This window comes from Mytilinidion resinicola, assembly GCF_010093595.1.
Source record: "Mytilinidion resinicola strain CBS 304.34 unplaced genomic scaffold BDZ99scaffold_25, whole genome shotgun sequence".
In the NCBI taxonomy this organism is placed as follows: Eukaryota; Fungi; Ascomycota; class Dothideomycetes; order Mytilinidiales; family Mytilinidiaceae; genus Mytilinidion; species Mytilinidion resinicola.
This window is the reverse complement of record NW_022985461.1, coordinates 508144-535028: the sequence shown is the minus strand read 5'-3', so window position 1 is coordinate 535028 and position 26885 is coordinate 508144. Positions and strand designations below refer to the sequence as shown.

Here is a 26885-nt window from a genome sequence, read left to right as displayed (position 1 = left end):
ATCAAACCCCCGGAGGCCAACATCACTTATCCCCACGAGGACTTTGTAACAATCAACCCATCCAATTTAAAAGTTAGCTACTCTCTATCTATCTACGTATCCAACCCCCTCTCACCATCCACTACCGATCCTGCGTCCGCGTCTGCGTCTCCATCTACTAGTGCAGCTTTGGCGATTCCTTCCAATTCTTCCGCCAGCGCCACGCCCGCCGCGCGCCCGCGCTCGACATCCACAAACAGCATAATCGGGAACGGGACACCGACCAGGAGCGCGAGGAACCAGAACGCCTAGATCACGAAGAGTTAGCTGTGGCTCAGACTTTGTGCCAACGCCGTCAGGGGTGCCTCAACGCGCCCGAAAGTCCCGAGAATGTATGTCATTTCCCCAGCGCGTGAACTAGCCACCAGCCTCTGTTCTTCCGGAAGAAAGGGGGGTAGGAGAGGAATAACATACCGGCCTAATACTCCCCCACCGATCCGTAATCGCCCCCACAATCGCCGGCCCAAACACACTACTCCCCTTATCCGTAATCGCATAGAGCGCATAAAACGCCGCCTCGAACCCCGGCGGGATCAGCTCGCCAAACAAACTCCGACAATAACTCGACAACCCGCCTAACACAAACCCATACACGGCGCCGAGCGGGTACATCTCCCACGGCTGCTGCAGCCCGCCGACGCCCAGCCGCTGGATGGCGGGGATGTACCCCAGCAGGCCGTAGAGGGGGATGGTCTCGAAGAGGAGGATGCAGGCGAGGATGGTTTGGGAGGGCCGCAGGCGCATCCAGATGGAGAGGCGGGACCAGGAGAAGGCGCCGACGACGCCCGAGGCGGTGGCGATGACGTTGATGAGGGCGAGCGCGGCGGGCTTCATCTCGAGGGAGGTCTTGGCGAAAAGCACGGCGGTGCCTGAGGTCGTGGCGATGGCGTCGGAGAGGAGGAACCAGGCGGCGAGGAAGAGGAGGACGTCTTTGAGGCGACGGGCGTGCGTGACGGTGCGGCCTAAGGCTTTCCAGCTGTAGGTAAAGTAGGCGAGGGCCGCGCGCGCGCGGGTGGTGGAGGGAGGGAGGGCGAGGGGTGGTCCGGGGCGAGGGCGTAGCCATAGGGCGGTGGGGAAGGTGAAAATGAACCACCAAAAGCCTATTACGAAAAGCACGAGGCGGAGGGAGAAAGTAGTGGAGGAGGTGGAGACGATAAGGACGATAGAGAGGGTTTGCACGATTAAGGCGGCGATGTATCCAATGCCAATTCCGTAGGATGAGATCTTGGTTGAGAGGGCGAGTTCGATGGACGCAGTTGCGGGAGAACGCGGGTTGGGGATTGTGAGATCGGCAGTGGACCTGTTATGGTGGAGGAGGGCGGTGGTGGAGTCGATCACGCCGTCGAGTAGGGTCTCCTCCCCGGCCAACTCATTCGAGTAGCGTGCTTCCTCTCGTAATGAAGACGAGCTGGAACCTTCAATGGGGATCTCGTCGCTGTAAGACTGGTCTGCCGAGTCCTCTGGGTAGTACTGGACAGTCGGGTGGTGTCGAACAAGTAGAGGGAGGAAAGAATTCAGGAGAACAAACGAAGCACCAAAGCAAGTATTCGCAATAATCGCCAGCAATGCACCCAGGAGGTATACGCTCGGAACAATAGGAAGGAAAAGCATGGTAGCTATAGCGCCGATAAATGCGAAGGAAAGTAGGAAGGTCTTCCGGAAACGGCCATGATCTGCCGCGCCGGACATGGAGATTATTAACAGAGCTTGGATTAAAACACTGATGGAGAAAGTGTACATAGCGAAACTAGCGGTATTGACCTCAAGACCAAGGATGTGGACCACGCATTGTCCTGGCTCTTGTTTGGGGGAGCGGCCTATCAGGGAGGAGGTGATGTTGAGACCTGGGGGATCTACGTGGAAGCTGGCGCTACATGGTGTTGTTTTGTCGGAGAGGAGCACGCCTCGCTCTCGGGCGAGTTGTTCGAGGGTTATGGGTATGAAGGAGCCTAATGCCATCAGCCTGCAATTCTTGTGATATTGTATTCGGAGTTTGACGGTATGTCCGGGACGCGATGGGATGCTTCGAAAGAGGCGTAGAAGTAACGACGACGAGAGATGAGCTTACCGACTCCGCACACTACAAAGACCTGGTGCTGTTAGCTGAATGCATGGGTTTATACGTATAGGTGTGACCAATATACCTCGGCGGCCCAGCCATACATATAGAAGCCAGCCAGCTCCTTTGTGCTTGTCAGGCGGGTGTCCTCCCCGTCGTAGGGCTCGCGGGTGCGCGACTGGGGGCCCATGGTGCTGTAAGAGTCGTGATCGGAACCAGACTGCTCGTCGTCGGCTTCGTTGGAGGGGGAGACGGAGGGAACTGAAGCCTTTGAGGCGCGGGAGTGATCCCTGGACAACTCAGGACGCTGCGGGTAGCGTGGCGGGGACGGGGCCCGCGGCGCCATAGCTCCAGGCACAAGTAAGACGACGACGCTATGATTGGTTCGGAAGGGCAGTCATGTAGCACGAAGAACATGGTGGATTGGGCATCTTGGAGCTGCTCCAGCGCGGGAGCAGCGCGGGAAGGATCAAAGAAAGGGAGGTGGAGGAGGAACGGAGAGGGTCGATGCGAGGCACCTGCGAACTGGCCGTGGCAGCGATAGCAGGGTGCTGTGAGATAGTGGGCAGGTGACGGCACGCCCGAGAGCTACGATGCCAGACTCGAAGATGCCAGACTCGAACGGCGCATGTCTCAAAGTCTCTGAGTGTCTGCGGGTGCAGCGACTGGGCTTGGATTGCAGGCGTTCATGTACAGATGCATGCGGCGCGGTTGACCTCGCGCGCAACGATGCACAGCATCTCTTTGCGTCCGGTGGTCACTCTCTAATATCAAGCCACACACTTACCGTATAAGGAAGCAACTCCGGACGCCCTTAGGGGGGAATAGCAGCTATAGCAGCGTTCTAGCCAATCAATCCTCACGCCGGTTACGTACTAGCCCAGAAAAGAGGTATACCAGGATTGACTCAGGTTAGCGCTATGCTCACCGGACGTGAAGAGATGCTGCAACGGGGCTCTCGAGGAGAGCGGCATGACCCGCCCATGCGCTGTCTGAAGGGAGCTATGCTCTCCTGGGTATCAAGCTTCATGGCGTGAGAAAGCGGTATATTTGCCTAGACTTGCATACAAAGCCTGTCTGGGATGCTCAAAGGAGATGGTATTGGCGGTGAGGTGCTGTGGGCCTCGTCCTCGGACGCATTTACGCTTGGGCATTTATACGAAGTACGAGTCGACCCCGGTGAGCTACCTTTTCTGGGCTAATGCTGAGCTAGCTTAAAGATTGATTGGCTAGGAGGCTGCTATTCCCTTAAAGGCGTGCGGAAATGCTACCTTATACGGTAATTTTGTGGCTTGGTTTTAGCGCTAGGTCACCGGACGTGAGAAGACGCTGTATATCAGTGCTGGGAGTACTCTCTAATTACTTTCATAGATTGGAGGCCGGCTAAGACGTATCAGTCTAGCTATTTGCCATGGCTGTGCGGCTGTCTCCACTGCCGTGGTGCCGTGGTGCTCGTGCCCAGTCACGTGCCAGTGCAGCGGAGGTTCGAGCCGAGTGGATCCGTCTTCGGCATGCCGACTGCAGCCCGACTGCACAAGCTGTGCAATGCTGCCGCCACGAGCTCTTGCCAGCGCAAGCAATTGTACTGCCTGACGCGCCACTTTGCAGTCGCAAGTCCTGCCTGATCACACTGCCCGCAGCTGCCAGCCGTCGAGCCGCCAGCGCTTCATTTCACTCGCCACAATTGCTTTGTTTCCCCGCCAAGCCTCACTCGTCAAAGGCCTGTCCTGCTTAGGGCTGGCGTCGAGCGTGGACAGCCTCCCGCCGCCCCAAGGCCCACGATTGCTCCGTCACCTCAAACAACCTCCTCACGCCGCACCCCCCGACGCCCAGCCCATTCACCCTCTACACCCTCTCTCCTCTGCGCCCGAGAGTCTCCATCGCCCTCTCGACTGCCCGCGCATCCTCGCGCGTGCCCAAGTCTGCGACTCTTCCACGGACTTGCTGCCCTGAAAATGAGATAACGAGACCAACCTCCTCCCTGCGCCAACGCCAGTCCTTTCCTCCACGCTCGTTGCTACCCTACACCGCGTCCTGTGCTCCTGCCTTCAGCTGCCATAGCGCTCCGAGACAGCCTTTCCTGCCTGCGACGCGGCAGCTTCTTTGCGACAACAGACAAAGAACCTGGACCGCCCCGATCCACGTCCACGTCTCCACGCGCCTCTCCATCCTCACCACCACCCAAACGGCCGGCCCGCGACCCGAAGAAGTGGTGGCAGCAGAGGGGGACCCCCCGGATAGCGGAAGGCGAGGCGAGCGCGCCGTGGCGCTGGAGGGTGCGGAGAAGAGTATGCCAGGACTCCTCATCATGAATCAGAATGGCGCGAATGGTGCTGCCGGGGCCAAGAGCCCTCACGACCGCAATAGCGACGCTATGCGTTCGCCGGGACATACCAAGCCAGCCACGAATGGAGATCGTGCCATAGCTCCGCCGGAGAGGGGTGGCGCCTTCTCCATCAACGGAGGGAAGCAGATTGTCGCCGGCCAGGTCGACATACCAGCGTCTTTACTGGACCTCCCGCCCGAAATCATTCACATCACCAACAGCGACGCATACGGCCAGGATGTATACAGCAAAGTGTCCACCCTCTTGTCCCGCGTCGTCCAGGAATGTTTTCTCGGCCTACAAGAGCTAATTCCCAAGATGGCCGACTTGCCCGTCGCCCAGCAGCCTGGCTTGACCAATGGCCTTGGAAATCATGCCGTCAATGGGCCAGGAAACGGAAATATGCACCCCAACAATATCCAGAAGAAAATATTGATGATGGAATTTGCCGAGTACCACAGGACTAGATTTGTCAAGCTGCTTGTCCTTTCCGCTTGGAGCCGTCGTGCCGAGCAGGTCCAACGACTGATAGACGTCTCGTCATGGTTAAGGGACCAAGCGTTGAGTTATAACGCCGTTGTAGACGCTATGGGCAACATGAAGCGGGAGATGGAGCATGCAACACTCAAGAGCCCCGATATAAATACGGCTCTAAAGGTTCTTGCGACCGGGAAAGCATCATGGATGCCAGATGTGTGTAAAACCATATACTACAGTACCATTTTCGCTAACATTGTTATAGATGGACTACATACCACCAGAACCCCTTTCTCCACAGGAAATCTTGAAGCTCTGGAGGGACGGCAACGTACGGTGCGCTCTTCGCCTGAATATTCACGAGGAACTACCACGGCACCTCAAGCAATGGAAAATTGGATCAGGACGCGTAACCTTTACAGTACCCGGAGAATTCGAATTAGACGTTGCCACATCCACAGAAGACTCGTCAGGACCGTGGTGGTTTGTTGATCTCCGGTTCCTCTTCTCGCCCGCTCCAGAGATCCCGGATAGCTTTTTTCGGGCTACGCTTGAAACACAGGCAAACGCAGTATTGAGCGCATCTGGACTGAGTGGTTGCTTTGATTTTCTGCATAATCTCGTCCTTACCCATAAGATTGCCATATTGAAGGCCCAGGCGTACCAACTAACAGCCGGGAATTGGGCAGGATCGATCAAAGTAGAACCAGTCCGCAGGTCTCTCGTTGTGCAGTACTGGACCGAGCTTCCGGGAAAGAAGAGTTGGATAGAGATTGGAATCGTTAGCGGGAAACCCAAGAATGGGAAGATCTGCTGGAAAGGCCCTACTCCTCCGCAATTATCCGTCCGCTGGTTTCGTCAAGGATTGGAGGTCAAAGAGTCGGAAATATCATTTGACTGGGATTCACTGTCCATGGAAAATATGCTGAGAAGGGTCATAGCTCATCATATTGGCTACATGCTTGAGACCATTCGGGACCGTTTAGTGGCAGCCGCTCGAGGAGGATCAACTTTGAAAACTGAAGTCTCTACCTCGGACACGGAACCGTCTGATTGCATGCTGGAGGTCAATCTCGGAACCTCCGCAACTTCGACGACTGTTTTGGTGGATCCAGTAACTGGCCGCTTTGCCATGCAGCCTTGCACGGCTATCTCTGCATCTATAGAACAGAAAGCTAGTGCTACGCCGGACCCTATATCCTTCATTAGCAACACGATACCTCAGATACTCTGCGCAAGTCTTCAAACTGCTGTGGACAAGCAAGCGCAACTGCTTGGCTGGGCAAAACCATTTATGAACATTCGAACCGATTCTATCAAGGAAGCAATCAAGCAGGATGTAGTACAGCATACACTATTCCGAGCAAGAGGCTGGACACAAAATTGGGTCTTGGCGGGCGTGTTCAACCTGTCTGGTGTGTCTTGGTGGGCCATCGACACAGAACCTAGCTATCCAGGGGTAAAAATCAAGACCGCCGAACGGATTCAGAGCGACTCGTCCACAGCCATAAATGATCTTGCTTTGCGGGATGTCATGACTACAATCCAGCGTAAAGCGGTGGCCGAGATAACACTGTCTGCTACAACGAGCTCACTGGTGCAACGACAGGTCCCTTACAAGGTTTCATCACCTCTCGAGAGCCGAACAGCCGCCCAAAAACTTGTTGATGTCTCTTCTCTCTGGATCTCCGCCGACGAATTCCTCAAATCCGACCAGCAAGATGCCGAACCGTGGGCCCGCAACGTCATGCGCATCAAATATGAGTCCTTTGACTCGGCAAAATCTACCGTTCTCTTCTCTGTCAGCGGTGAAATGGCGAAGGGCTTCGAGCACGAAACCGCAACCATCGTCCGCACATCCAACTCCTCCGACATCAAATTCGTCGGCGAAAACAACTCCAACTTTCGCATCTTCATCTCCGTCCCCTTCGGCACCTCCCTCGACAATCCCCTCTCGACACGCCTCCGCGAAATCACTCACCTCCTCAACTTCATCAGCATCCTGCGCAAGCGCAAATTCCAAGCCGACCGCATCACGCCCAACCGCATCACCTTCCGCTACGGCAGCGGCGGCGCCTGCACCGCCACCGTCTCCTTCGCGCCCGACGCGCCCATCAAACTGACCCTCCCCCGCAACAACCCCCACAACCGCATCCGCGCCTATCTCGCCGCCGGCCTCAACGCCCAGCGCCACGACGCCGCCCGCTTCCGCGCCGCCGTCAACCTCTTCACCTACCACCTACTCGCCACACTACCGCTCCTCTCCGCGCTGGACTCTCTCCACACCACCAGCGACGCTGAGCTTGAGGGTACAGGCACAGGCTCAGGTGGCAAAGAGACAGCGGGACAGAGGGTAACCCAGCCGGCGATCCACGCCCGCGCGCCCGACGCGTTCCGCCTCGTGTACACGAACCCCCGCGTGAGCTTCGATGCTAACCTGCGCGTGCAGCACGACCGGCACGTGTGGCATGTCCAAGACGCGAGCGCCGCGAACCCGGACCAGCGCGCCAAGCCGGCGCCGAAGAGCGAGGCACTGCGCAAGGCGCTGGAGAAGCTGTGGCGGGAGAACGAGGCGGGGGGGTTGGAGGAGGGAGCGGGAGAGGAGGGGGCCGAGGGGGGGTGGCAGGGGCTGCGGACGGGGATTGTCGCGAGTATTGAGGGGGTTGCGAAGGCGGTGGTTAGGTTGGATGGGGTGGTAAGGGGGTGTGCGACTAAGGGCGGTGGTGCAGAGGAAGTGCCTGTAGTTGAGGAGGTGGTGAGGGGGAATGCGAATGTGAGTAAGGGGGCTCCGCAGCCGGTGGTTGGGCTGGGGATCTCGAATGCGAATGCGAATGCCGTGAAGCCCCAGGCGGCGGCGGCGGCTGCTACTGGGCGGGCGAAGCTGGAGCTGCAGAAGGATGCGGCGGCGAAGGCGTTGCTGGCTCATAATCAGAATCAGAATCAGAACCGGGAGCAGAAACAGGCACCGAGGAAAAACGGAGGTCAGGGAGGCGGGCCCGGTGTCAATGGGAATAACCGACAGAATCAGGGGCGGAACGGTAATAATAGAGGCGGTGGCGGTGGTGGTGGCGGTGGGCCCGATATCATCACGATCGACTGAGTGATTGATCCAGTCGATCTGTTTATTCTCCCTTTCTGGCACAATGTTTTTGTAAGTCTACAGTTTGGTCTGGGTGGGCCTCTTCTACTGATCTTTTGCGTGTCTTGTTTCCCTTTTCTTTTGGTTGCGTTGAACTGGTTGGAGGCGGCTTTTGGGTGGTTCTCTCCTTTTTTTTGTGGCGTGCGGGCGGGCGGGGACGGACGGAAGGGGTTCAAGCATGCTATTACCATGGACATCTGGTATTTGGGAAATGGGCGAGAGAGAAGGGGGGGAGGGGGGGGGAATAGGGGGTGGAGAGATGTATATCAAATCAAGAGCAGCTGAATCAGCACTCGAGTCTAGAGCTTTTGCGTGCGGTAATGGGGGTGTGAGGGTAGGCGTGTAGATGGCGACATCCTATCCAGCCAATTCTGGACGCGTTGGAGCCCTTCAGACGCCGTCACCACGCCATCAAACCACTCATTAGTGGATTACATTTTAGAGTTTCTAGTCCAGAAGAAAGCTCAATATGAGTCGCGTTAGATAGTCGTCCGAAATACAACGTCACAACCTTGACATCCAATCCATATCATTCTTGATGCATTAAGACCCTCCAGACGCCGTCACCACGCCGCCAAACCACTCATCAATGAACCCCATTTCGCGTTCTCTAAACCAAGCTATCGCACCAATTCGAAAGCCTACGCCCACGCGTTCACTACCGCTTGGGGTACCCCCACAGTATTTCAAAAGCCTAGGTCCGATGTCAAGTTCCAAGTCGTGCGAATCAGACCCCCTCTTCTTGACTAACTAGCTGCTTAACTGGCTGGACTGCTCCTCACAGTGGTGTCGAGTGCGCAAAATTGGAGTTAGGTAGTGATGAGTCCGTGTGCATAGAGCTGTGTGAGATCGGTTTCAGTAGGTGCGTAGATGCTGGGTTGGACTGCAACGTGAAGATCTTGACATCCAATTCAGACATATTCGGATGCGCTGGAGGGCTTCAGACCCCGTCGTGGGGTTGTCAAACGATTGAACAGTGAATTGTCATTTGGGTTTTCTGAACCAAGAGAGAGGGGAGAGATATATATCAATCAAGAGCTAAATTAGCTTAGAAAGCCGAAGCTTCTGCACGCAGTGATGGAGGTGTGAGATTAGTCCCATATTTAGTAGTCTGAATTGCAACGTGACGAACTTGACATCCAGTTAAGGTTAATTTTTTATGCATTGGGATGTTTTAGACGCCGTCACGGTGTTGGCAAACCATATATCAGTGAATTGCAATTCGCATTCTCTGACCGAGCTAAGCTCGGATTTACTATCTCTCCCTTCATACTCAGGCCGCAGCCATCCATATCATATCATACAGGCTACTGTTCTGACCGTAGTCCCAGCAAGCCAAAGGCGCCTCCGCCCCTTTTCCACCTCACCAGAAGCCAGCTCACAAAACCTGCGGTTTGCGCTTCCGACCCTGCGGCGGTCCCATGGCCATCGAGAACTGCACCTTCTCCTTGCGTTCCTGCTCCCTGTCCACCGACGCCAGACCGCCCTCATCACCCTCACTGCCCTCGCCATCCGCAGGCATAATAGCTCTAATCTCCACCTTCCCTCGCTTCGCCTGCACGCGCGCGCGCTCCGCCGCCTCCCGCGCCTCAATCTCCTTCTCGCGTGCTGTCAGCGGCGGATTCGCAAACTGGTCTGCAAGCTCCTGCATGGTGGTTGGAGTGAAGAAACCGCGTTCCTTCCACAGGTCGAGGACGTTGTGGATCTGAATCTTCCAGCGCCGCGCGCGCATCTTGCCCCAGCCGAGATCGCGGTCGAGGCGGCCCAGGTGTGCGAAGACGCGACGGCGTGTGAGCTCGGACGCGAAATCGACGGGATAGCGCCAGGAGCTGATGGTGAAGCCGAGGCTGTGGTCGGTGCCGGCAACGCAAAGGTCGTAGATCACGGCGAGGGCGACGAGTTTCGCAGAGGAGATGTCGACAGGCTCGGTGGAGAGATTGGCTGGGGAGGACGCGTCGACGGGCTGCTGCTGCTTGGCTGGGCCGAGCTCGGAGCTAGGGTTGTCGGTGGTGTCAGTCGGAGGCTCGATGGAGCGCTGGGCGGATTCTATTGTTGGCTTTGGATTGGTGTTGGCGGAGGTGAAGCAGAAGGGCTTCTCGACGTTCAGGATGATCATGTCAACGATTTCTTCCCTGCCACGGGCAGAGTGCTTGATAGCGAAGTCGGTGACGCGCGCGACATCGCCGGCGCGAAGTTTGGTCATCTCGCTCGGCAGACGGGCCAGCAGCCACGTAAGTTGCGCTTTCGCGAGCGGTTCGAGAAAGGCGAGCTTGGGTTGGAGGTGGTCTTCGGGTGGAGGGCCGGTTCCGTCGTTGAAGCTGCGGCGGCCGCCACCTTCGTCGTCATCGCTGTCGAGGTCAGACTCGTGGTAGTCGGGATCGTCTTTGAATTCTGAGATTTCGGCGATGAACTCGAACTTCGGAACGTCCGTTGGTGCCACCCACGTGGGTCCTTCGTCGAAGACCAGTTGGATGAGGCCCCCGTTGGAACCACGTCGGGCGTTGGAATTAGATGGGCGGCGAGAACGGCGAGGCCTGCTTAGTTCCCAAAGGCGATATCGGTACCATATGCCGCCTACGCTCCTGGCATCCCAGATCCAAGCCCACTTCTCCTGCTTCTGTACATCCGAAAGTGACATCAGTAGAGCCTCAAACGCAACACCGTGCGTAAGCACCCCTTCAACCGTCTTGTGGATGAGCCTCATTTGCTGCAGATCAGCTGGGGGAGTAACCTTCACCTCTAGTTGTGAGAAATCCTGGCTGCCTCTCCTAGCATTTTGATAGTTCGGCTGTCCATATCCACCACCCTTGTCTTGATTTGGGGCGCCGCGCATTCCTTGAGGGCCTACAGGACTCCGTCCGTAACCTCCTGCACGATTGTTGCCGTAATTACCTCCTTGATTTCCGCCGTAGCCCCCTCCCTGATTGCCGCCGTAGCCCCCTCCTTGATTGCCGCCGTAGCCCCCTCCACGATTGTCGCTGTAGCCTCCACGATTGTCGTTGTAGCCTCCACGATTGTCGTTGTAGCCTCCACGATTGTCGCCGTAACCGCTACGATTGTCGCCGTATCCGCGTCCGCGATTCTCCCCGTAACCTCCTCCGCGGTTGTTGCCGTAACTTGATCCGCGATTGTCGTTGTAGCTCCCTCCACGGTTGTCGCCGTAATTACCTACTTGATTGCCGCCAGAGCCCTTTCCACGGTTGGCGACTGGCACGGCACCGAAAGGATAAAGTGATTGAGCATTGTGGTCAATGGATTCACTCATGAAAGTTGTCTGGCGGGCAGCACGCAAGTAATATCCCCAGCCCGCATACTTTCCATTAAAAGCTGCTGCGACCTGGTCGAGCTCTGCCGCAAGCAGTCCACGAGCCAGTCTCACCGTAGCGATTTTCGACTTGCGTCCTCCAGAATTGGCAATCGGGCCTTTTGGCGGCATGGGAATAACCTCTTTGGCTTCCCGGCCCGCAGGCATCATCTTGTCGATCATCGCTTCGATCATGTCTAAAGACATGTCAATCGGTATGTTCCATACGTCAACCAGCGGCTTGGGCTCGTTCGGATCCGGCTCGCTATCAACACTATCGACATCCGAATCGTTCGAATCCCTAAATGCTGCTTTGCGCCCGTCACTTCGCGGGTGCGCCTTCGAGTCGTCCGATGATCCCCATGACGCCGCTCTTAAGCCATTTCGCGAACGCGGCTCCGCATTGCCCGGTTTGGCCTTCTTGTTCGACTCTATGAAGCTCAAGATGTCATCTTCTGCCAGCTCGGGCGACTTCTCACGTTGTCTCTTTTGCGCCAGCGGCCGTAGCGACTGTGTTGGCGGTAGCGGCTGCTGTTCTGGCAGCCTGAATCCCATTGAACTCCCGGCAAAGTGTCTCGACGGATGTGGCGCGTTCCCAAACCCCCCCATATTGCTGATCTTGGCTTCGGTCGTCGGTAGAGGATCGCCCTCATCGCCTGCTTGCATGTCTTCCACCGCTTGCTTTATAGCTGCTGCGTCCTCTGCTGCTTCGCGCCGGCGTTTCGCTTCGGCCTCTTGTTTCCGGCGTTCGAATGCTGAGAGCTTGACCGGTGCGGAGAGCTTGTTTTGGATGTCTGGGAAGTGGTGGTTCGACATGATGGGCGGTTTTGGTAGATCTTGACTGTAAAAGCTTGTTACAGTTAGCTGAAGTCCGGGCTGAAGCTTGCGAGCAAAGAATGTGGGCGCAGCAGGCGTGGTGGCGACACGGCGGTGCAGCGACGCCGGGAGAGAAAGTGAGGTTGAGGTTGACGCGATTAAAGATCGAGGTTTGAGCACGGGCCACGCGGTCACGTGGATATTTGCCCCTCTCCAGAATCCGATCAACACAACGCCTCGTCCAAGATCTGCCTACCTGGGTACACGTCCTTGCTACTATTTAGATGTCAGCCACCTAGAGCAACAGGCCACATGTGCAGTTCTTGTATTGCATTCTTACCATGTCTAAGGTGATGCTCTGATCTCAAGTGAGTCTACCATTGTTTGAGGGAGTTCACGGTAGTTTCGGGAATCTGGAATTAGCTTTCACAGGTTTAGAACTGCATTGAAGGCCTTCAGACAGTGACAGGCAAAAGTACACAGGTACAGACTTACGATACATCATCGTATTTCAAAGAGCTTAACAGACGGATCTAGTATCAACTACTCGGTGCCCTCTCTGCGAGCCTCCACTAATCCATACCGCCACCCTTATAGTTTACGCTATCACAGAGTCCACCTGGAGGCAACGCGGCTGGACGTTCCAGGAGGAGATCTTCTCCCACCGACGCGTCATCTTCACCGAAGAACAAATATACTTCGAATGCCACGGAATGTATTGGCAGGAAGGTCTACAGCTCAGCCCTGATCTCATCCTCGCAAGCAGAGACTCCATAAGGGGCAATGTGTTTTTGGATAGCAGACTCGACGCGCCCGGCATCGATAACGCGTGGGATAGCTTGCAGAAATACTTCATGTGCAGGACTACTCGGGGCGACATCTTACTTTTGATACTGATGCACTTCGAGCGTTTGCGGGCGTCATGAACCATTTCGCGGCTGCTCGGTGCCCTGTCTTTCAAGTGTGGGGGATGCCTTTCCTGGAGCCTTGCGAAGCTGAAGATGCGCTACACGCGTTCCTGCTAGGGTTAGCTTGGAGTCACCTCGGTTAGAGAGACAAATCTGATGACGTTCATCGACGAGCAGACGTCCCTTCCTGGTCCTGGGCCGGGTGGGGAGATGGTGTTCAGTTCTTAGATCTGATATAGACAGAGGGGGGATTATATGGTCGCCATTTCGAACCTGTGGTTTGAACATGAAGCGCATGGTTTAGAGACCCACGAGACCTTCTTTAAGAGGGCATGTTAAACGCCAACAGACGTCCAGTATCCAAGAGCGATAATTCTTGAATGCGCGGTCGTTTACCCTGAGAGCTTTGTTAAAACCACCATTGAAAAATGGTATTCAAGGAAGGAGTGGCGCATTAACGACGTCTTCCAGGCAAGTATAGACTTGTCAAAGGGACACAGCCTCGACCAGCTCCCAATCCTTTTCAAGACGAAGCAATGGTACCTCCCGATTGTTTATAGCTACACGGATGATTTTGATCCCGAGGCCACAAAAGTCTACATGATGGTGGTTGAAAAGGTCGGGGATTCGGCTTCTCGTGTTGGAATGATGGACGTAGACTGGCGAGGGGACCTTGCTTCATTTCAGGAAGAGATAGGAGCAGTACGAAGGAAAGTCCGACTTCTCTAGCGCCGTAAACGTCTCTCATTCATCATTATGTAAGCTCCCTTGCTCTTTATGGGCGCCTCGACCCACTTCGCAACATCCAAATGAGATGAAAGTTATCATACGGAATGATCACTCACCCCCAACCAACCCGTCCCAAATACACTCGACGCAACTATCGCACCTGACCCAACCGCTCCCAAACACCAAATCGAATCAACCAGCTCACCACCATTATAAAACGTGTCCCTCACACCCGTCACCACCCGTCACCACCCGTCCCCCCTTTAAACCCCTACTTCAAACCCGCTCAACCCCCCCATCCCCTCCTTTACCAAGTAGTCTTCTCCTCTCTCCCCTCCCCTCCTCTCCCCTCCCCCACTCAAACCCGCTCAACCTCCCATCTCACCGAGCCCCTCATGAACACAACACTGCCACTCCATCCCTCTACCCCCTCTCTCTCACGCCAGATCCCTATGTCACCTTCCAGTATGGTCTATCCAACCCAGTGACTAATCTCGCGCCCATATACTCCTATCGAGCACCACACATGTTCTTTATCAACTAGCCTCGTCGTCTCAAACAATCCTCTCAAACAGAATTATCAGTCTGCACATCCGACTCCTCAACTGCTGACTGCCGTCGTCACAACAATTCACTAAGAGGGAGTAATGAGAGGATGTTAGAGACATTTGTTTATTTTACCTACCCTATCCGTGCCTCCCAAAGAAGGGAGCACGAGCAAGAGGTCATCCGCATCTGGCATCAAATCCAGACCCAGCATACCCACCTCCAACCATGACTAGCCAGAGACCTGAATTCGATCGTAGACACCACCAGCCCATCCCACCAGCCATCCCCCCATCTTCATCCCAGAGCACAAAAGAGATTCATAGTACACATCCCCATCCTCAACCCACCTTTCGCAAAGCCAGACCAAACCCAAGCACCTAGGGCCTATACTGCTGGCCCCCCGGCGGCTGCTGATACGGATTATTCGACGCCACACCCGTCAACCGCGGCGCCTGAACCGGCCGCTGCATACTCACCGCAAACGCATTACCCTGCGGCGGCGGCACCGGACGCCTACTCGTCCCAGCCACCTCATTCTGATAACCCTCCTCCGCCACCGACGGCGGCGACCGCCCCGGCGCAGGCGCGTAGTCGTACCTCCCCACCGGCGGCGACGGCAGCTGCGATTGCTGCGGCGTGATAGGGATCGGGATAGGCGGCATGCCTTGCCTAGGCTGCTGGACGACCGGCCCTTGCTTGCGCTTGCCCCTGCTGCTCTCCTTCCGGAGCAAGCCGCGGATCTCTTCGAAGTCCGGGTGTTCGGTGCTCGGGCGGCCGAGCGTGCTGACGTCGTCGCGGGCTTCCCACGCGTCGTCGCGCGCGTCGGTCGCCCCTGGGTTGCGGGCGTTCAGGTTGCCGGCTGCTTTGTTCTCGGTCGGTGCGCCTGCGGCGGCGAGGTAGTCAGTGCCGCTGGACTTGCCCTTGTCTTGGCTGTCTGGGGATTCGGGTTTCTTGGCTGGGAAGAGGCGTTTGGCGTCTTTATCCTCGTTGTATTTCTCGCGCGCGTGAATGGCTTCCTCGGGCGAGATGGCGACGGACCAGGACGGCTTGCCGTACTCCCCTAGCCCGGCGTCGCCGCCGCCAGGACCGTAGATGGGGACCTTGCGGAAGGCCAGGACGAGGGCGCACATGAACTTGGAGCGGCGGGCGGACCGGACGACCTCGTTGGCCCAGTTGCTCTTGTGCCTGATCTCGACGCGGAGCTCGAGCTTGTTCATCTCTGCGATGCCGACGACTTCAACTTCAATCTCGGGCTGGAAGTCGCGGCTGTTGTCTCTGTCGGTGACGAAAGATTGGAGTTCATTCTTCAGGAGTTTAATATCCTCAAAGGTGGTGTCAAAGTTGACAAACATGGCGACTTGCTCCCGCATAGCTTTGCTCCGGCTGACGTTCTCGATCCAGACACTGTTCAAGACGATGTTGGGAATTTGAACCATTTTACCCGTGGCGACGCGCTTGAAGACGGTGAAGAGGAGCGAGATGTGCTCTACGGTGAATTGATCGAGTCCAATATCAATGCGGTCGCCTATGTCGAAGGGGTGCTTGACGAAAAGGAAGATGCAGGAACCTAGGACCTCTTGACAGGTGGCTGCGAAGACGAAGGAGAGGGAGAGAAGGGCAGTCGCCGAGGTGGCCAAGGTAGTGACGAAGCTTGCATTGAGGAAGGCAACTTATTTCGGTTAGCAGGTGATATTAGATATCAGCAAAAGGAGGACTTACTGAAGACGAATATGCAGATGAGGAACACAACAGCGGACAATAACCCATCGAGAACATTGATAGCTTGATCTACATCATGCATGCTAGTAGCGATTGACTTCCTCTCGCGACCAAACTCGGTGACAGTCAAGATCATCTCGTCAAGACTGATGTCACCATTCCCGTCACGATCGAGGGCAGAGAAAGCCTCTTCGGCTTCGGTCTGGCGACCATTGCCAAGGACTTCAACAATGTCGTCTTGGTAAAGTTCATTCTTTCCTTCCACAACAAAAGACATCCAGAGACGCTTGGCCAAAGCTTCAGAGGACCGCTTCTTCTCTAGGGCTTCGATTACGATTGAATGAGCCGAATTTGGGTTGAAGACCTTCTTGCCGGTGACCTCATGTGCGATGTGACCAAAAGCGGAAGTGACCTTGTCTCCGAATCTACCCACATCCTGAAGCAGCCGCATAGGAGTCGCGGACCCAGATCGTGCATGGGTGCCTTTTTTACTTCCTAAGCTGAGCTGCAATGAATCTTGGATGATGTAGTCCTCCTCCGCAAAATCATTGCCATAAGCAGGAAATAGGGCGACCGATGCGTCGTAGAGAAGGCTTAGGAGGTAGATGTTGTGCTTGGAGTCCTTGATCTTGGAATCGAACTGTTTGCGGTGGTAGTTGATGCTGATGAGCTGAATGAGAAGGCGCTCTCCAAGGAGGATGCAGGCGCTAATCAAGCACGCGACGAGAACCTGGCGGACGATAGTTTGCCAGTGTTCCACATTTCCCTTGTGTTCGCCATGAGCGGTTGGAACTGAGTAAGTGACCTGATACACTAATTAGTCCTGCCTGCATGATATGAAGCTGCACAAGCTTACTGGAATAAAGGTCGCCAGCGAAACCATAGCCCAACCGACTATCGAGAGAGGAATCTCCAGAGATTTGAGTATCAGTGCGTATTTACGTACGCCAGCGCTGACTACGCCGGCAACAAACTCGAATATGTTGGGTAGGAAATGAGCGACGATCTTAGAGATCCACAAGCTCAGCCATACTAGCCATATGTCAGTCAAATCCTCTTCATATATCTCAAGCCTTCATTCCCTTACCAATTTCAAGCCACGTAAAGATCCACACAATCCTAACCTTGCCAATCGTCGATTTTTCAGCAACCGTAGCGCCGACAATGAGGGGTACGGCGAGGCAAAGCGCCAGCGGGAGGACATATATGAAGTAGCGAGTGACAATGCTGAAGTTGAGAATCATCTCGTATATGCGGCCCATGCGGTTCAAGGCCGTGTCCTCCTCGGCAGCTCCAGGACGAGTGCCGGCGCCCGTCTTGGAGTCGAGAGTCTTGAGGCGCCTCCTGCCATGAGGGCTACGGTGGAACATGCCGCTCTTCTCGGTCATGGAGTCGTCCTGCACAGTGCGGGCGTGCGAGGGGGTATGGCTGACGACCGTCTCGAGGGGGATATTCTCCATGGTAGCTATGCTCGCGTTGTTTGCCGAAGAGGACTGGTGGTCCAGAGGCTGGAATCCTTGTCGAGAGAATCGGTGTTGGTTCGGGGAGGTTGACATGGAGATGCGCGCAGCGAGGGTGCCACAGAGGCGCGTGTGGAACCGGGGACGCTTGGCTGTGGTCGTGTGTCGTCACTGGAGCACTGGAGCACTGGACACAGTGGTGAATCTGTGGGGTGGAGGCCGGGGCAGGAATGCCGATTCTCAGGAATGATCCGCGGGCGTTCGACGCAACGAGTGTGAAGAGAAGGTGGGGGAGAGAGCAATTGAACGGAGGCCGGCCGTCAATTCAGGACGAGCAAAGGGAAGAAAGAGCAAGGAAAGAGAGGCAGAGGCCAGCACGTCGAGCACTTCGAAGTTGGCGGTGGAGGAAGAGAAGAAGGATTCGAAAAGGAGCGACTGATGTCTCTGGTAGTTCGTGGACGGGCTGGGCAGTCTAAGGGCTCCTGCGTCAGAGCTGCAAAGAGTGGCGTGGAGAGCGACGCCCGGTTAATTTACTGCATGGATGGTCCCTGAGACGCAGGAACAGCGACGCCACCAGGAACTGAAACGCGCTTGGATACGCGTCAGGGCGAATGGCAGCGCCCGGCTCCCCTCGCTCTCCACAACTCCACGCCCGCCCGCCGTAAGTGGCTGCGAAAATCTCGACGGCTAATTACTCAATCGTTTCTCCTTGCAGCCACACGGCCCTTCATCAAGCCCGACAGCAGTGGAGTCACGAGCTGAACAACACGCGGCCACTTTGGATGTGAGCTTCGGGGTCGCACAAACTCAAAAACAGTCCCCTGCATCACATCTCCGGACTCAGCCCCATCTACCGGGCCCTCTCCGCCTTGACGGGACAGAGCAGAATCCTACACACTCTCCTGAGAGCGGTTTGGTATTTACTGCTAATTATACGAACGCTCCGTTATCAGATGATACGCAATGCTTTCCCAGCTCACAATTGATCCGACCAAAGTCCATTTCCGCTTTGGACTCCAAGTCCCAGGTTCGGGCCTCTCCAGCGTGTATCCAGGAGCAGTCGGACTGCATACGACACGGCCAAGGCCTTCCTGCAACACTTGACACTGGCTTCCAGCTAGCAAATCTGAGGTTGGGGAATCGGGGCAACGCTCAGCGTCCGTGTTAGGCAGCGGAGGCAGCAGACTAGTAACTATTAAAACAAGCCTTCCACAAGCGTGTAGCAAGGCCATCTGGTTGTCTACACCGGACAGACGGCTCAAATAATTCTTTCTTCAATCTTATCCTCCTCAGCAATACTAGTTGTTCTCTCATACTTCTTCCTAGAATGTCTTTATTCTCTGAAACGTCTACTCTCATGTTTTCCGATTCGGAACCTCGAGCCACGTGAACCAACCGTCGTGGTCCCAACAAAGACGGGTTCTCTGGTCTTTCACTTCACGTCTGCCTAATTTTGGACATCGGTCGAGTTTTGTGCTGGCAATAAAGGCTACACCACAGTAGGCGAACCAGTCATATCGGTCAAGGCATCGAGGCATAAACTCCTTATCGACCTCAAATCATCAAAAGGCGGTCAACATCATCAGAGACAGGGAGAGCATGCGTTGAAAGCAGCCTCCTCGAGTACATCTAGCTGCTCCTTCTAGCGTATTTGGCGTCGTTGCTGTGCTCAGGTAAAAAGCCTTGCTGCCTTGTTGCCTAACCGACATCATTGGCTTCGCCTACGAAGGTAGTAACGAATGAGTTCGATTGGTGTGTCGTGCATGAGAAATGCGCCTGCACATTGCACTGCCTCGGAGTTTCGGCGCAGCACTCAGCTTTGCATAAGAACAACTTGAACCCTCCACACCTCCAGAGCTTCATGTTTCTCACCACATTCATCCCAGAAACTTTGCCATCATGGCCGAAGCCATCGGCCTCGTCGCGAACGTTATCGCTGTAATCCAAATTTCCGAAACCGTTATCAAGGTCTGCAAATTCTACATCGAAAGTTTACATGATGCGCCATCAGACCTTCGTGCGATGCTCATAGAAGTATCGACCTTGAAAACTATCTTGGAGAACTTGCAGTTTCTTCTCACGTGTGGAATTGGAGTTGGATTGTCAAAGGTGCTTAACACGTACAATTTATTTGGTGTCGATGGCCCAATTGAAGGGTGCAAGAAGACGGTTGAAAAGATAGAAGGGCTATTCCCAGCTCCAACGAGCGGCAGCTCCAAGGTTAGGAGTGCGTTTGCGGCTTTGGCTTGGCCTCTGAAAGAAAGCAAGGCGAGAAAACTTCTTACGGACTTGGTCCAATATAAGACGACGATCAGTTTGGCGATCACTACGGACTCTAGGTAAGAAGTCTCGTCCTTTCAACTTATTTGGAATGCCTAGGGGATGACCGTACACTTTCTTTAGCTGGAGCAAGACTTATCCTGTGACGATCGTTTGTGTAACATCATGCTGACCTTCAACTAGTCAAGATATCAAAGAGATCAAGAAAATGACGACAGAACTGCACACAATCCTCACAGGTAGCTCTCACCCGCTTATTTCTTCTTACACTCTTTCTCACTTTATTCGAAGAAAGTCAGCGGAATGAAATATACAAGTGGCTCGGTGTCACTGACCCGTCTCCTCTGCATCACCGAGCTGTGAAACAATTCGAACCCCAGACCGGTGATTGGATGTTGCGGTCCCCTGAATGGAGAGACTGGATCGACGGCCGAAATCGATGCCTATGGATACACGGAATTCCCGGAGCTGGAAAGACTGTCCTAGCCTCACATCTCATCGAAAACATCAAGGGTCTCTGCGAGAATAGAGGCAGTAGAAGGTGTGCTTACGCCTACTACTATTGTTACTTCGGCCACAATCAGGACGAAGCAGCGCCATTTCTACGTTGGACTCTAAATCGCCTGTGTCGCGAGGCTGAAACAATTCCTGCGTGTATCTACAAAATTTTCAAAAAAGGTGAACAGCCAAGCGTTGTGGATCTCCTAAACGCTTTAGAATCAGTTCTGGATGAATTTGATACGGTGTACCTCTTTACGGACGCGATCGATGAGAGTATGCCTCGAGAGGACCTTCTTAAGATCCTTCGCGATCTTTCAACCGACCCCAGATTTAAGAAGATCCAGCTACTAGCAATGAGCAGGCAGTACATTGACATCGAAGGGACCATGCAGAACATCTCAGTACCGGTATCCATGTCAAACCCACTCCTCGATGAAGATATACGATTGTACGTCCGCGCTAGGGTGGACACGCACCCAAAAACTCAAGAGCTGGCCTGTACAGATCCGAGATGAGGTTGTGGAAGCTCTTTCCAATGGAGCGAAGGGAATGTGGGTTTTACTTTCCAATAGTTGTTTCAACCACTGAAGGTTTTCTCGAAGTACTGATGCTGATTTTTGAAATAGGTTCCGCTGGGCCGTTTGTCAGATTGATGCGCTGCAACGCCTGAAACCTGAAAGCCGGATCATAAGAAATGCTCTCCAAAACCTGCCTAGGACGCTGGACGAAACGTACGAAAGAATATTCACGGCCATACCACACGAAGATCGCATTTTCCTTCGTCTTGCGCTGCAATGGATCTGGTTTCAAGGATGGTTATACGACGATAACATTTCCATTCCCTTACTTCTACAAGCTATCGAACACAGCATGCCGGAATCCGATCCTTCAGACATGGAACTCTGTTACGATCAAGAAGTACTCCGCGAGATTTGCGGATGTCTGATTATGGTGACGGAATCGAAAAAGTTTTTTGACACTGTGTCATTTGCACATTACACTGTTAAGGAGTTTTTGGAATCCCCCCGGATTCTAACATCCCCCGCCAACGTCTTCGCTATAAAGGAAAAACACACAAGCCTTGAATTGATGCGGACCACACTGCTTGAGGTAACACAAAACCCGGAGTATGATACATGGGATCCCTCTGATGAGCTCGATGAGTTTATCCACTTCAACACGTTCTGCAATATCGCCTCGCTAAACGGTCTAGAAGACCACGGCAAAGAGCTAGCCGAAGATGCAAACCTAGTTGACTTGATGTTCAAGCTATTGGATACCTCACAGCCCCATTTCCAGAAGTTTGCAGACATCTTACATAACCGTGAAATCGCAGATCAGACCGGGTACTATGGAGATTTTCCGTTCTGGGACATCACGTGGAACAGTCCCCCAAGCACCAGTGGGATCGCGCCCCTGATAAGTCTACTAACATGGATTGACGGATTTGAAGACCCAAAGCCAATTGGAGGTGCCCTTGAGGTTGCAAAGAAATTCATGAGAAAGGTGGATATCAAAGCGTTATTGGAAAGCGTCGTGGATGTCGGATTTCTCGAAAAAGAATTTAAAGAGCACTTCCAGTTTCAGTTTCAGGGATCGATCGTTGAGTACTTTGCATGTTTTGGTTACTCAGAGACACACAGGGCATTTTGGTTTTTGATGGAGCATGCGGCTGACTTCATCAATCCTTCACAGGCTCTTCTGACTCTTCTCTCCTCGCATATTGAATGCGTTCACCACGACCGCAATGGTGATAGTGAAGAAAACTGTCCTTTAGCACGCATACTCCAGTTAGGAGCGAGCACAAACGTTCCAGGATACAAAGTCACACCCTTGCAGATTGCTGTCAACTGTCTGGATTTGGTGGGTGTCAAAATTCTGCTCGAGGCGGGAGCAGATGTGAACGGCATCGGGGACGGCAAAGGGGTCGATTGGAATGAAGGTACTTCTATGAGCATTTTCAACCGTCTTCATGGTATGCGGCCGCTCGAGATCGTTCAAGGGGTCGATTGGAATGAAAGTACTTCTATGAGCATTTTCAAACCTCTTCATGGTTCGCGGTCGCTCGAGAGCATTCAAGCGGTCAAGATAATGAGCCCCAATGTGGTTCAATATTTCGTGAGTGAAGAAGAATGGGGAGAAGAAGAATGGGAAGAATGCAAAGAGAAGAAGATCGAACGGATCCTCGTCCAGTATGGAGCAACGAGCAACACGCCCGCTACGACGACGGAATCGGTTCGGATGGAGGAGGGCTAAAAAAGTCTGTAATATCTCGAAAAGCCAATTTCAAAATCACTCCCAGAACTAGTCACTCCATTTTCGCATGCGTTTTTACGCGACTCAATGGACATTAGAGCAGAATCTCTGTCAGGGAACAACACCCTCAGTGCGGCAGTGTCCGTGGCTAACAGCAGTGAGCCCTCTCTCGACGACACTTGTTCAAGCGCAGCACTTGTCTCCTTCAGCCATACATTCGTTCACTACTGCGTGAGGAGCTTCACAGCATTTCCAGCACCCCGAAAGGCAGAGAAGGTCGGCATTTTGGAACGACTAGTAAACTGTAAGGCTACCCCAGCATCTGGACAGCGTTAACAGGGTGTATGCAGATTGGAAGTTTTATCCGCTACCTTCAGTTTTCTATTAGTCCCTTGGAGTCCCACAGGGGTAGGAAAATGTACGGATATCTATGGCTGTAACCAGGAACCGAGTTGGACGAGCACATAAATATCAAACACCACCAACACTCCACAACCAACCCCCAATTCACGCAGTCCAAAAAGCAAAGAAAAAGATAGATAGGTGCAGGCAACACGCCCGCACAGGATTTATTTTTTGTGATTTTGTGCTCAGTTTCAATATAGGGTAGTGTGTGTGTGTTCGTGTTTTTCCCGCCCCAAAACAACCACTCCACTGCCAAATGCTGTAAACAACCCCCATTCCGCTCGCTGGCTCGCTTTTTGAAGCAACTCGGTCTGCCAAAAGAAAAGCAGTCCTGGCCGTTCCAAGAAGAAAAAGAAGCAAGAAAGTCCGCCCCGCCCCAGGAAAGAAGCATCCATCCTGATCCACGCTCCCGTCACCCACAGGAAAAAGGAAACCAAACCCCGTCCAGTCTCCGCGCAGAAAATGCCATTAATTACAACCAGGAGCTAACCGAGTGATTCGCAAAAAGCCTTCCTCCGACTAGAGGAAAGGAAAAGGTGTAGTGCAAAAGCATAAAAGTCCCGCTGACTTGTCGAACCGTAAAAGAAGAGACACAAAAAAGCATAAAAAGCAACGCAACCTAGGGGCATGGAAACCAGAAGAAAAGTCGTAAAAGCCATCCATTGGCCGCAGAAGGGGGATATAAGGAAAAAAAGAAAAGAGGAAAACCGACCCGAATTCGAATGTTTTGTTCTCCCGTCATCTCGACCTCGCTCGCCCAGCGAGGGTGACTGTGCTGTGCAAGAATCGTGTGTCGAAAGGAAAGAAGGCGGCCGCCTCGCAATGGTGAATGCCATGGCGGCAAGAAAGGTACCAAGGAAATGTGTGCCCCAAATATGCAGAGCAAAGAAACCGCAAAATGTGCTCCGACTGTCGTGTTCGCAAATGGGCCGTCATGAAGAAAGCCTGGCGCGCGCCAAAGTGCCGCGGGCATACACCTAAAGTCGTTTCCAAGCGAAAAGAAAAGATTGCACGTCGCTTGCCGAATGTTAACACCAAAATCAATGGACTCCACACTCCCCTCGCATTTCGCTTTCCAGTGCACCCTGCCAAAACCCAGTCTAATGAGACGCAAGGGGAATAATAAACAAAACTCAAAGCCGACAGGAAAAACACTAGGAAATCTACAATGCATATGAAACTTACTTAGGAAAAAGGTTTTTCCCCCGGGTCCGGTGGGTTTCGAATCTGTATCCGAAATAACGACAGAGAAGTGAAGATTGTACCGGTTCGGGACGTAAACTTTTCGTCGAACTCTCTGTTTCGAAAAGTCGTAGAGAGCATGAAAAAGCTTTGTCGACAGTACCGCTAGAGTGGACCGATTTAAGCCCTATCATAACCGAAAGACAAGGAGAACCGCAGAACTGATGCCACAATTTGCAACCGATGGAAACTTTTGTAAGGAAAGAGTTATGTGACCCATGGCAAGGGAAATTGCTGAGTCGAAAGCAGACGACATATGCCGAAGTCTCGGAAGGGCTTTTCAGGTCTCCTCAGAATCGAAGTCATCCGAGGTGGAGCACACGCAATAGGGAAAACCAGACATCGCACACCTAGTCACTTGGTTAGCCTGCAACAGACTGGGGTCCATATCCTGGAGCCATGAAGTAAGATGGCTGTCTCTGGGCACAGTACATGCAAGAGCAGTTGACCGGGTGATTGCTCCAGACCGGTGTGTTGTACTGAGGCGTGTAAGCAGGTGGGCCGTAGTTGGCTGGCTGCTGGTGCGGCTGAGACTGGTGCGGTGGCTGAGACAGCGAGGAGAAGCCAAACATGGTACGTCGCGAATAGCCTTCGGGCGGCGCCCAGGTACCCGGTCCACCATAGTACTCCGGAGTCGTCGGCCCTGTGGTTGGCGCCGATGCAGGAGAGTTGTCGGTCGCAGAGCGGGGAACCAGCCAAGGATCGTACTGAGAGTAGGCAGGAGTGCTGTACTGAGACTGCGGCTTCGGGCCAAACTCGTACGCGGGACACTGACCGAACGATTGATGGAGGGGTGTCGGTGGGAGCGGCTTGTTCTGATTGAGAACGCGCTGGCGCTGCACTGTAGTGTCGATCGGACTAAGCGTGTTAGGGCGATGAAGCTGAACCCGCTGATACTCCTTCCAATGCTCATTCCAGGAACACCAGCCCTGCTGCTCCGCTGGGTCGCGATGGAGCTTGAAGTCAATGGCAATAAGCCACTCTGTCTCCATCTCATTCAAGATTGCCACGGCGATGCCGCTGACCTCTGCCCAGGAGCGGTTGATGAATGTATTATCGTCGAGGAACTTGCTGCCCATGATCAAAGCAACAGTGACGGTGCGATACATGTCAACCTCAGAAGGCCCGCCTCCAGTAGAGAGCATAGACAATCGCGAGGACAAGTAGTGCAGACTGAGCAGGATTGTGGCTGAAGGCAGTCTAGTCGCGCACAAGACTTGCCCGACCCATCTACGGTATGAGGGGGGGAGTTCTTTGGCTGGTGAAATGCTTCGGAATACGTCAATGTCTGCGAGGCAGATTCGAAGGGAGTAGATTTCGTACATTCCGTGAGCCATTGCGGTGACGAAGTCAGTCATGACTTCCATATCGTAGTCCAGCTTCGCGGACACTCCACCAACGGATTTGTCTTCCTTTGGTGGCTGATTGCGCTGGGGCTGATCCTGCGCACGGCGCTGATGCATCGCTGCTTCTCCCATCCGAGGGCCATTGTGGACGCGCATTGGCGGCAAGATGGGCGCACCCATAGGCTCGTAGTAGGAATTTGAGGGTGGCAGGGCCGGAGGCGCGCTGCTCAGATAGGTGCCGGACTGTGGGTACATCGGCGGAACCGCGATGGACAGCTGGCCATAGCGATCGGCGAAATCGTAACCCTCATCTTGTCGCTGGCCCTGCTGGGTGGGGTACTGCGGCTGCTGGGGCTGCATATTGCCGCAGCCGTTGGTGTTGTAGCTGGGGACGAAGTCCGGAGGAGTCAGAGGCAACTGGCGGGGCATGTTGCGAGGGTAGAATGATGGCATGGCAGATGCAGTGGCGATTGCACAAGAGGAACCGGCACAAGAATACCCTGAAGAGTTGTCAGCTTGTGGAATTGACCCAGTTAGTCAAGCGCACGTACAGTTTCCTCTACTCCCGACCGAAGGAAAACCTGAGCGCACGCTCTTCAGCGAACCGGCGGACGCGGGCTAATAAGCTCCTCTCATGCACAAAGATGATTGCTTGAAGGTACTTTGCCAAAGGAGGAAAGCAGGTCGGAAGGTGATGGAGCGCGTGAGTCTCAGCCAGACAATGCGGCGGGGCCTGCAGAGTTTCCTCAAAGATGTTGGGCCGATGGGATGTTGCGGGAAGAATGAGGTGTGTTGATGGCGCGGAGGGTGGGCTTCCACAGGTGAAGGTGAATGTCGGTCGCGTCGTCGGTCAACGTCGAGCTCTGCTTGGTGACGCGGGCCGAGGCGGCGGTGGCGTGACGTGTTCACACGCTCAATGCGGAGTCCAGGACGAAGCCTAAATCAATAGATCGCCACTGGAAGGCAGCTGGAACTGGGCGGAGAGACGTAGACGTAGACGTAGACGTGGGTTCCCGAGGTCGCGGCTGAGGGAGGATGAGAAGCCGAGTGATGGACGCAGCAGGCGCTGAACGCTAGAAGGTGCAAAGCAGGTCGTGAAGTCGAAGCGTGTCGTCAAGTCCGAGGGCGTGGGCCGACGTGGTGTTGTGCAGGGCAGCGGGTGTCGAGGCGGCTTTTTTGGCTCAGCGAAGAGTCCGTCTCCGGAGAAGCGCAGCGACTCAGCCACCGGGGAGAGGGTAGACGGACGGTCGGGGCGGCAGGCTTGCGAAGCGCAGCACACGACGAGCAGCGTGCGGAGAGAAGAGGGTGGCGGAAGGAGGATGGTGGTGAT

At 54.3% G+C, this 26885-nt stretch overlaps 8 protein-coding genes across 8 annotated transcripts; 2 read left to right on the top strand and 6 right to left on the bottom strand.

Moving 5' to 3' along the window:
- Window positions 1–181: 181 nt before the first annotated feature.
- Window positions 182–2783, bottom strand: BDZ99DRAFT_467976 (uncharacterized protein). The gene is made up of 3 exons (XM_033721140.1): window positions 2184–2783; window positions 2108–2129; window positions 182–1988 (listed from the first exon to the last, which is right to left on the bottom strand). The coding sequence occupies exons 1-3, from the start codon at window positions 2442–2444 to the stop codon at window positions 397–399; spliced, it is 1875 nt and encodes a 624-aa protein (XP_033570827.1). The 5' UTR covers window positions 2445–2783; the 3' UTR covers window positions 182–396.
- A 1689-nt stretch (window positions 2784–4472) lies between these two features.
- Window positions 4473–8248, top strand: BDZ99DRAFT_453042 (MED14-domain-containing protein; the record flags this gene model as incomplete). The annotated part of the gene is made up of 2 exons (XM_033718311.1): window positions 4473–5117; window positions 5167–8248. The coding sequence occupies 2 exons, from the start codon at window positions 4473–4475 to the stop codon at window positions 7999–8001; spliced, it is 3480 nt and encodes a 1159-aa protein (XP_033570826.1). The 3' UTR covers window positions 8002–8248.
- Window positions 8249–9260: 1012 nt separating this feature from the next.
- Window positions 9261–12262, bottom strand: BDZ99DRAFT_467975 (uncharacterized protein). The gene has a single exon (XM_033721139.1). It carries the CDS (start codon window positions 12158–12160, stop codon window positions 9419–9421), a length of 2742 nt encoding a protein of 913 aa, XP_033570825.1. The 5' UTR covers window positions 12161–12262; the 3' UTR covers window positions 9261–9418.
- A 2178-nt stretch (window positions 12263–14440) lies between these two features.
- Window positions 14441–17733, bottom strand: BDZ99DRAFT_164356 (uncharacterized protein). The gene is made up of 4 exons (XM_033712892.1): window positions 17153–17733; window positions 16922–17097; window positions 16066–16870; window positions 14441–16015 (listed from the first exon to the last, which is right to left on the bottom strand). The coding sequence occupies exons 1-4, from the start codon at window positions 17619–17621 to the stop codon at window positions 14724–14726; spliced, it is 2742 nt and encodes a 913-aa protein (XP_033570824.1). The 5' UTR covers window positions 17622–17733; the 3' UTR covers window positions 14441–14723.
- Window positions 17734–18398: 665 nt separating this feature from the next.
- BDZ99DRAFT_467972 (uncharacterized protein) lies at window positions 18399–18814 on the bottom strand. Its single transcript, XM_033721138.1, has one exon. It carries the CDS (start codon window positions 18755–18757, stop codon window positions 18452–18454), a length of 306 nt encoding a protein of 101 aa, XP_033570823.1. The 5' UTR covers window positions 18758–18814; the 3' UTR covers window positions 18399–18451.
- Window positions 18815–19424: 610 nt separating this feature from the next.
- BDZ99DRAFT_546446 (uncharacterized protein) lies at window positions 19425–22562 on the top strand (the record flags this gene model as incomplete). Its single annotated transcript, XM_033726872.1, has 4 exons — window positions 19425–19864; window positions 19989–20044; window positions 20097–20754; window positions 20933–22562. The coding sequence occupies 4 exons, from the start codon at window positions 19425–19427 to the stop codon at window positions 22560–22562; spliced, it is 2784 nt and encodes a 927-aa protein (XP_033570822.1).
- A 910-nt stretch (window positions 22563–23472) lies between these two features.
- Window positions 23473–24356, bottom strand: BDZ99DRAFT_164319 (uncharacterized protein). Its single transcript, XM_033712891.1, has one exon. It carries the CDS (start codon window positions 24139–24141, stop codon window positions 23587–23589), a length of 555 nt encoding a protein of 184 aa, XP_033570821.1. The 5' UTR covers window positions 24142–24356; the 3' UTR covers window positions 23473–23586.
- BDZ99DRAFT_164318 (uncharacterized protein) lies at window positions 24357–26275 on the bottom strand. The gene is made up of 3 exons (XM_033712890.1): window positions 26107–26275; window positions 25533–26055; window positions 24357–25478 (listed from the first exon to the last, which is right to left on the bottom strand). Exons 2-3 carry the CDS (start codon window positions 26006–26008, stop codon window positions 24572–24574), a joined length of 1383 nt encoding a protein of 460 aa, XP_033570820.1. The 5' UTR covers window positions 26009–26055; window positions 26107–26275; the 3' UTR covers window positions 24357–24571.
- Between the last annotated feature and the right edge of the window lie 610 nt (window positions 26276–26885).